Source organism: Crocodylus porosus, unplaced genomic scaffold (assembly GCF_001723895.1).
Source record: "Crocodylus porosus isolate Cpor-Errol unplaced genomic scaffold, CroPor_comp1, whole genome shotgun sequence".
Classification (NCBI taxonomy): domain Eukaryota; kingdom Metazoa; phylum Chordata; order Crocodylia; family Crocodylidae; genus Crocodylus; species Crocodylus porosus.
In genome coordinates, this window is record NW_017728913.1 from 28881478 (window position 1) to 28891682 (window position 10205).

At 39.2% G+C, this 10205-nt stretch overlaps 1 protein-coding gene across 1 annotated transcript in view; it reads left to right on the forward strand.

Moving 5' to 3' along the window:
* The window catches only part of SPCS3 (signal peptidase complex subunit 3), an 8396-nt gene extending 389 nt beyond the window's left edge, over positions 1-8007 (forward strand). The window contains exons 2-5 of the mRNA XM_019534643.1: positions 2488-2561; positions 5438-5514; positions 7063-7178; positions 7572-8007. Coding sequence (XP_019390188.1) covers positions 2488-2561; positions 5438-5514; positions 7063-7178; positions 7572-7704 — 400 coding nt within the window. The 3' untranslated portion in view covers positions 7705-8007. The remainder of the gene's footprint in view (positions 1-2487; positions 2562-5437; positions 5515-7062; positions 7179-7571) is intronic.
* Positions 8008-10205: the final 2198 nt, after the last annotated feature.

Consider the following 10205-nt stretch of genomic DNA (forward strand, 5'->3'; position numbering starts at 1 on the left):
GGGGCAAATGCGCCCCCCGGCTTTAAGTGTCTGCCATGTGTGGGCCCTGGGCACATGTTACCTACGTGGCGCCATAAAAGGAGGCCGGCCACACGTGTGTTGCAGCCGCAGTAAGGTTACCATCCTTCTGGTTTCCAAAAAAGGACACCTGGGCTGGGTAGATGATTGTGATGTGCTTGTGCCCTGCCTCTCACTCCCAAGCTACGTCCCCCCCTTCTCCCCGCTGCTGCTGCTCCTCACTCCCGACCCTCAGCCCCCTGTCCATGCTGGTGCCTCTCACTCAGAAGCCACAGCTCTGCTGTCCTTGGTGATACTGCTCACTCCAGACCCGCAGCCCCCTCTTTCCACCCGGAGAGCTCTTGGCCACGCCTGCCTCAGCCCCAGTGCAGGCAGACCCCCCCCCCCCTCCATGTGTGGTAACCCTGTGCAGGAGAAAAATGGCTGTCTAGCTATAAAAAGAGCCAGTGTGAAAGTAACAGCTGTATGGCCAGGGTGGATTTGATGTAAATCACTGGTTTATAGCCTCTATTTAAGCATTGTTTTCCACCAGAAAGTTGTTCATTCTTGTTGTTTGATGTCCTCTGCATTCAATTTGAAACTTAGCACTTTTACAGCAAGGTAAGGGATTGACTCTGTGTACACAAACTTAGAGATTCAAAAAGGTTCACGGGTAGGTAAGCAGGTCTCTCCTCCCCATAGGCTGCTGGTAACAAGGATGTCATCTCTGGAGACGCAAAGCCCAGGGCAGAGAACTGAAGCTAAGCATCACAGAGATTCTTAATGGGATCATCTAAACTGAGCACTGTGCCTTTAATCTTTACTGCTCTATAGAGGAGCCTTTGGGAACCCCATAAGTTTGGGCCCCTAATATAGTCTGTGGCCTGTTGTAATCTATTTATAAAACTTTTCTAAAAAGGTTATGTGAATATATGGTCTCAGATTTAGAACTTATAATCCCCATTCCATGGTGATATCTTTGAGCTTTAACATGAATTAAAACTACATTTATATAGGCTTGTTTATTTAAGAAAAGCATCTTAACAAAATGCATAAAAATACAATTAAATTAAAAAATCTGGTTTAAATTAAAAAATCCAGTTTTTTTTTTTAATCATTGGTTTTTATTCACCCTGTAATGTAGCTGCTTTCTATTCAGCTCTGATTTGAACAGGGGACAGGGCCCTTGGGCAGTGCTGGGGGACTCCTAACAAGAGCTAGACCTTCTTTCCACTGGACAGACCCTCACCCCCAGATTGGGGGGGATTTTGGAGTTACAGTGTATTCAGTCCCTCACATTCACGTGGAGTTGGTAGCTTGACAGAGGAGAAGGTGCCAGGCTTGAAATAAAAATGTCTGTTACTCGATTTCATGCGCTCAGACATTTGGACCAGCCCACTGCTGATTTGCAATAGGTTTTGAAGGTCTGAAACCTCTGTTGGCTGTTCCAAAGGATTATTTTGGGTTTTTTTTAAATATTCTGTTTCTGTCTGAAGCGTGCCTTGCTGTCAAGTTCACTGTTTCAGAAACATTTCTTATGAGGTTGAGGGTGAAAGGGTTTATTGGCAGCCCAACCTGCTGATGGTCTCCATTGTGGTGGGGGTTCTTGGTCAAGGAGGCCTTGGTGTCAGGCTATCTGGTTGCCAATGAGCTAGTCTGAAAACTCTTAACATGATCTTATCCTTCAAATAATAGGTCTGTATTTGATTGTAGCAAAGTTAGATATTCCTCCAGATTCAGATGTAATATAAAAACCTTGGTCTGAAGTTGTGGGACTTAGCATGGTAGAAATAAGGCATAAATTGGCAATTTATACTCTTTGGCTGAGTGTTGTGTATACCAAAGGAATATTTTATGATGTGTGTAAACTGCACAGCTAAAATCTGGTTTAACAGAATATATTTATGGATGAAGGGAAAAATGTGTTTTCTTTGATAAGAAAAACATAAACCTTCAAGAAATAGATGTTACAGAGGGCCCTGCTACATATTCAAATTAAAGCTAGATAGAAATCAGTTTTAGAATTGCCACATATTTTTACGCATTCATTATGTAGCTGGTTGGCTCTCTTTATAGCTAGGTGGTCATGTTTATCATGTAATCATTACTTTGCATGTGTGTCTGGTCTAAATTGCAAAATAAACCAGTTAATTTTGTGATAATTGCTTTGCACTTGTAGCCAGTTTTACTTTGCGTGGTCTAAATTTGTTGCAGGATTAACCAGTTAATTTCATAATATATGCATGTAACTTGTAGCAGGAAGGAGCCAAAAATGCCTACAGGCTATAATCAGGATTGGAGCTCTAGTCCTGGTAGAACACAGAATATAAAGACATTCGCTAACTGAAGAGTTTACAATCTAATTAACACAAGATGCAGTAAATGAACATACTTTCACTCTGGGAGAGAAATGTGTGCTGGGTGGGAACAAGTAGTTACATAGGATAAATAATGCAGAAAATGCTAATTTTGTGTTTTTCTTTATTTCAGAAAAAACGTGGAAGATTTCACTGGGCCTAGAGAAAGAAGTGATCTGGGATTCATTACTTTTGACATTACCGCAGATATCCTTAATGAAAACATTCTGTTATCTTAAGTATTTACAAGACAAACTACTGTTGACACTTTCTTACTTTCTGCCATCATAATGTATCAAATAATCCTGTGATATCTGAGCAAGTGTTCTTAAAGAAATGGAGAGTTTGAGGGGGAAGTAAGCATTATTTTTTGAAAGCTAAGTTTAAAGTTTATGCAAGGGAACATGGCCTGCTGGCTAGACCCCTGGGCAAAGACTCAAGACTTGTTTTTTATGCTGTATGATCTTGGGTTTTCTAGTATAGAGAAGACTAAGGGGGGCACATGCTAACAGTCTTTAAATATGTTTTAAAAGACCCAAACAAAAAAACCCCAACCTAAATAAAGTTATAAATAAACATTAGGCAAAGTATTTAACATACAGGTTGCAAGTAGAGCAAAAAATGTGTGAAGTGGCAATTCTGAAGATATAGCATAAAGCCTGTACATCCCAAACTATTACACAATCAAATATAGTTGATGTTTTCATCATCACGAAGAAGGATCATACTACTTGAACACAAATTTGCTTGAAGCAGTAATATTTTGCACAAAGAGCTAAGTTAAAAGATTGCAGAGTCAAGCACCAAAAAGGTAATGCCAAAATTAAGATTTCTTGGCAGGCTTTTATTAGGTCCCATTGTGCTTATGATACAGTCTTCAATTACATTATTACATATTTTTCCCATAAGACCCTTGCCTTATGTAGTACACAGAATGGTTTGTGCTTGCTTAATGAAAACCTTTTCAATATTTTCTTTGAACCTGTGGCCTCATACCTTATTTACTGCACTCTGTTGAAACCCTATTCTGAAGCCAGAATTAATCATTTCCTTGTGGTCTTTTCAGTGAATCTCTTGACTATAGCATCTAAGGCCTTCAAAAATATGAATTTTTTTTCACAACACCCTTATGAGCTGAGTGATTGCTGGTATCTCTGTTTTCCGTAATGCAAACTGAAATGAAGGGCAAAAGTGTCTGGGGAACCTAGTTGTAATATGTAAGATCTAGTTTTTTTCAGTATGTTTAGTACTCATTACATTCAAAGCACTTTTTTCTGTTCCTTTTCTGCTCTGCTCTGAGTGTCTAATGTCCAGAGCTTCTGTTAATTAGATCTTAGAATGTTAAGGGATATGAAGAAAACAATTGGTGATCACATTTGAAAAGTTTGACTGAAATGACTTGTCTAGCAACACACAAGAACTGTGTGGCTGTGGTAGAAATAGGATCAAATGCTTCAGTGGAACATTCAGCTACCTTAAACATGAGGGCAGCTGTTTCCTTTCTGTAATCCATTGTTTCTACTAAAGAATGAAGGAATATACTACAAACTGCTTCCTTTACTATGTAACTCTAATTGTACCCCGGCATAGGTCTATCCTATCAACAGAGCGAGGCAGAGGTCCTGTGGGCAAAAAAAATAAAAACATGACTACATAATTAAGAGCTGTATCATACTGCATATAAACAAGAGGGCTGACTTAAACTTTTTTTTATGGGCAGTCTTACATCTGGCATTTTCTAATTCTTGGTTTCTTTAGAATTCATTTTCTTGCATCAGTTTTGGTATTTCCTATACTTCCAAAATTAAACTCATAAAATGCAGAAAATGAGTTGTGTTACTGCCATTTCAGCTAATGAAATAGCTGATAAATATTTGTCCTCTGTGTGAACTTGTACTTCAGGGGTATAGAGAAGGATTTCAGGGTATTGGTATATCATACAAAAGAAGACTAAAATTTTGACTTAAGTGTAGCAAAACAAGCTGAGAGGAAGTATGATTGCTCTCTGTAATACATTGAGTAGTAAATGCAAATGGATGTAAACCATCCTTGAATAAATTCCAGCTGAAATTTTCTAATCGGCAGATCAGTGAAGTTCTGGAACAGAGTTTGACTAGGAATAGTGGAGACAAAACAACCAAAAAAGTTAGAATGGAGCTTAAACAGTTTATGATGTAGTTGCCTGTGATGGCAGGGCCTTGGACTTGGTGATCCCAGTCTGTTATACAAGCCAAGGACAGTGGGCTTGAGCCCACACAGAAAGCTATAAGTCCCTCAGGGAAGCCACTGGATGCATAACAGTTGACTACTGGGAAAAAAGAGAAAACAGGAATGGGAATGTGGTTAATAATGTGCATTCCAGGTGGGGGTGAGCAGAGCACACTGCCCCTTGAATGAGTCCAGGGAACCTATGGATGTTGCCCTGTTAAATTGTGCCTTGAAAGGCACAGATGAAGGACAGGAAAATATCGCTGCAGTCTCCCATTTGAGTAAAGCATTGTACTTTCTCCTTTGCTTTGGGAGGAAAGCTCTTTACAGTGCACAGATTGTGTCATGTAGTATCAAAATTGTGAGAAAAGTTATTAACTTGTAATATCTATCAAAATACTCATTTAAGCCTGAAAGCCTGTTTGGCTAGTGTGGTTAAGGCACATCACCATCTTCAGCAACCAGTAGTATGGCCAGTATCCCCATCAGAGCTACCATTGACTTCAAAGACTGAATGACCGGCGATGGTCTTTGGACAATTCTGAAGCAGTCCAGACTCATGCCAGACACCTTACCCATTCTATCATTATGTCCCTTTACAATATCATATACAAGTCAAGACATGTAAGAATGGCTTTTGTGCCTTTATAGAGAGTGTGAATAGGAAAGCAATAAGTAATTTCATAAATATTTCAAGCATGTTTTAGAGTGCCCTTCAAATATTTATGGCTTGTAAATCTGATGACCTCAGGTATATTGAAGCGAAGGAAAATACTTTATTATAGTTATGTTCTACTGATTGATGCTGAAAAGTTGGTGGTAATCGTGGTTAAACTATAAAAGCCTGATTAACCCATTTTCCTTAATTTGCATACATTTGCAAACTATATTTGATTGGAATGTTAAACAGTTATTTCTGTATTTGTCTGCAGAATATTCCACAAAAAACAATGTAAGTATGACAAAGCAAAATTATATACTTATTATAAATGTTTGACTATTGAGATATTTAACATTCTGTAGTTGCTTTAAGAAAAATAATGGTACAGTAAAAGCTGCCTTAACCAGCACCTTAAAAGCTGGCATGCTCTATTAACTGGAATGCTGGCTTGTAAGGTAAAAGCGAAACCGGAAGTGCCCACCGTGGCACTTCCAGTTTTGCTGAGCCCCCACAGCCTGGGGCAAAGCAGACTGCACTGCCAAGCCCACACAGCCCAGGGCAAAGCAGGATGCATGGGGCCCGCATCCCTGTCCCCCGGGGCCCTCAGGAGAGGCAACAATGCAGTGGGAGGGGTGGCAATGCCTCAGACATGGCAGGAGAACCGGCAGCCCGAACAGGCAAAAACGCCTGTTTGGGCCCATTTTGTTATCCGGCACTCCACATTCCCCGTGGGTGCCAGATAACAAAGCTTTTGCTGTACAAAGATTTCATATTACATTGGCTTGGTCTCTGCAATTCTTGCTTTACTGACAGTTTGCTATTAAGCATTCCAAGTTTTCTGCAGAGTGATTTGTTAAAATTGGAGTTCTGCAATTAAAATGCCAGTACAATCTCCTTCATAGTCATTTGGTACTAATGACATGTAAACAGCTTTGAGAGCAACAGTTTTGGTTAATTAAAAGGGTAAATTTCTCTTCAGATGTTCCCAGAAATACATTTTGAAGACTACAGTGCTCTGTAGTTTGTTTGTTTTTAACAAACCTTGAATTTCATTCTGTATATGCTGGTAGCACAGCACATCCTGAAACAGCTTTTACAATTATCAGTTTTATTAGAAAGATTTGAGAATCCATTATCTTGTTTCATGTTTCCAAAGTTCTTCAAATAAACAGTAAACTCGTATAAATTTATACATTATGATTATGTATTTTATTTCCTTGTTTAATTTGTAGCAGATAACTTTTAAATTATAAGTGATCCAAAACAGTAGATGATCTTTATTAGATGTAACTAGCTCAGAAGAGATGCATATATGTAATCTTATGACTTCAAGACACCTTTTATATGTGAACATGATTCTTAAAAGGATTATATTTAAAACCCAAGTACCATGAGACTCCATTATAACACCGATGATAGTAATAGAGTATACTCATTTTTTGTACAACTTGAGTCTGTCATTTGGGACAGTATGTGAATGTCAGGGTCTCTAAAACAGTCTTTCTCTAGCAGTTGCATTTGTAACTAAAAATTAGCATCTTTAACCCATCATACTTTGCATTATATGTCTTCAAAGTATGTTCTTAAAATAAAGTTTTGTTAGGCTTTTTTGGACTATTCCCTGGCTTTTAAGTTGTTGCTATTCATTATCTCTGTCATTTTTCAATATTTCCTTGGCAACCTTTTTTCCTTGTAAGACATAGCTTTATTAAACTAATTTTATGGATGACAAGTACATGCTGTGTAACTTCTTGAATCAGTACTGCTTTTTAATTTCCAGTGATTAGGTATGCTTCATTTAAGCTAGCTTGGTGACTTCATTTTTATTTTTGTGCATAGGCCCTAAACCAAGTTGTCCTTTGGGATAAGATCATCTTAAGAGGAGATAATCCAAAGCTGTTGCTGAAAGATATGAAATCGAAATACTACTTCTTCGATGATGGAAATGGTCTCAAGTGAGTAAATCGTTGCATTTGCTTATTTTCTATCTTATATATCTAGTTCTATGCCAGGAAAATAGAACATTGAATAGAATGCAATTTAAGTACTGTTAGATCTTCATGGATTATGTAAGGGATGTATTTTGTCACAGGGCTCCCAACCTACCAAGGCCTATTTCTGTTTCAGTGGGCTAGGAAAATAGCTGACTAACAGAATCAGGTGGCTGCCAAGTTTTGACTTTGGTGTAGAATTGGAAGTCTTTGGAGAGTTAGTCCTTATGATGAAAATAATCATATTAAAACTAAAACCCCGCTGTTTCTGGCTCACAGAAAGCTGTTCATGTTCAAGTTTACTTATTTTGTGTCACTTGCAATTATCTCTGCTGATGATCTGTTTTGATTTTGCAGGGGAAACAGAAACGTTACTTTGACTCTCTCGTGGAACGTCGTACCAAATGCTGGCATTCTACCTCTTGTGACAGGATCAGGACATGTATCTGTTCCATTCCCAGATGCATATGAAACAACAAAAAGTTATTAAATTATTGTACTGAATCCTAAGCAACATATTTTTATACTTGTATATTGTGGATGAATTTTATCACGCTTTCCCCTTCTCTCCCATACAACCTTCTGGGCAAAGCTAATTGAGTTCTTGGGGTCTAACTGAACTGAAAAAAAACACATGGAAATGATTTTTTTTCTTTATTTTAAATGCAACATTGATGCTGAAACTTAAAGGAAAGGTAAATTGACAATTGAAAATTTTTGAAAAATAGACTTTTTGTTGGCAACCTGTGTAAAGAACTACCTTTCTTATAAATAAACATTTAAAACCATAAAACAGTCTGATTTATTCTAAATGCACTAAGATTATTTTCATATAGCACAATGAGCCCAATAAGCACATTCCAGTGCAGTCAGTTTTAGGAGTTTTCTGCAGGGTTATAGTATGCCTTTTTTAAAATTTTTACCCCCCTAATAGCTGTATAGTATGCTGCAGTAGGATAGATTGTTTTCTTTCTAATATCGTCAAAAGATGTCCTGTAGACATTATTTTTTATTATCTGCAAGGCATTGGATAAGTTAGAGTACCACTGATTTACTAAGAATTTATTTTTAAAAAGGTTGTTACTTAAAAATGTTTAAAGCTCTTTACAATTCAGATAGCAATAGGGTTCATAAACAACTCCCAACAGTGAAGAAATAGTTTATCAGATGTAAATCGTTGTGTGATTGTGGGACTTAACTAAAAGAAAGCCTAAGAGTTAAAGAATGTACTGGATAGTCTCCAGACCTCTGCTAACATGGCTGTGTTGGCTGTGATGTGGAAAGGGGTGGTTCCTTGGAGATAGAGGGTATCAAACAAAATGAGTACAGTGGATTAAAAGGAGACAGTGATGTTATACCAGCTATTTGATAATGTGACGCAGCGCTTGGCTTGCCTGTCACGTGTAAGAGCAGAGGATACCTAGGAAGTAGCCTGTAGATGACAAGGGGGGCTGATTAGGCAGTCAGCTGACCAGAATGGGGCCGGGCTTGAGCTAGATAAGCTCAGAGCCTGAGCTGGTCCAGGAGTTTACCCCTGACTGCCACCGGGAGAGGAGTTCCTGGCAGCTGGGATCCTAAGATCTCTAGCCTGGAGTAAGCAGCACTGAGCCCTGGAGCTGCCAGGCTTTGGAAGGGAGAGGCCTGAGAGCAGAGGGGCCAGGGGCCCAGCACTCGAGAGGAGCTAGCTGGGCCTTGGAATAGATAGGTCTGGGGCCCAGTAAGAGAGTTTGAGTCCAGGAAGGACTAGGTAGGGGAGAACATCTGGTGCATAGTGGGGACCAGGAGGCTCTGATACCCAGGAGGACAACTAGAATGCAAATGTCTGGTGCTTGGGAGAGGAGGCAGGGATGGACCAAGGGAGTCTGGTGCCCAAGGAAGACTAGGGTGCATTGAGGGAGACTCCAGTGCCTGGGGCCTGCTAGAGGTCAGAGGATGGGGCCAATGGGGCTGGAGCCCAGAGGGAGAGTGTATGTTAGCTGATAACCTGTGAGGCATGGGAGTGAGTGTTAGGAAGGATGGAGCCATGAAACAATCACTTAAGGCAATCACCACAAGCACCTGTGGTTGTAAGAGTAAGACCAGGCTCGGGAAGCCCTGGGGCAACCTTCCTTTGATCAGAAATTATTAACATCAAGGCATGGTAGGTGAGCAAAGGGATGCCAGGTTGGCAAGGGCTGAGTTAGCACCAGGGGGCATTGTGACCACCCTGGGAAGAGCATTTGCTATATAGTTTGCTAGCTGCCTGATGGCATGCTCTTACCTTGATGGAAGTCAAGTCTAAAGTAAAGTAGCTTAACAAACGCTCAATAAACCTATTGTAATTTGCCTTTCGCTTACCCTGGGTAGGAGCAGATGAAGAGTACCTAAGCATAAGTCCTTGCCCCCTTCAACCTCTAATTTGTTAGTTTGCTTATGCCCACAGTTTTGCTGGTAGAAGCTCTCAGTATAAAGGTAGCTATCTCAGCACAACTGATTTTATTGGTACAGTTTGTTTTGCTTGGAGTGAGGGAGTGGATTTTACAGTAATAGAATAAAGCACAGCTTTACAAATGTAGCCTTGCTCATACTGAGAATGCTTGCTAGCATCACACAGGAATTTTTTTTATATCAATGAAAAATTCTTACTGTTGACATTACTGAAGTGCACCAGAGTTCTGTCAAATTTGTATTAAAAGTAAATTAAAAACAGTCATCTCTGAGTACATATGATACTCTGCATTAAAATAAATTAATTTTTATTTCTTTTAAGACTAGAAAGCAAATCATGAGTACTTCAGAAATGTTTCAGTTTTATGTTTTATTTTTACAAGGGCAAAGATAGTTGTTGAATAGAAATATACAGAAGGATTAATTGTGTGTAGAATATAAATTGCCCCCTATCTTTCACAGTTTTATAGTTCGAAGCATAAGGAGACTGTCAATGAAGTTGGAAAGCTGTAATAATCTGATCCAAGGAAATACATTGTTATGATTTGCATATGAGCAAAGTAT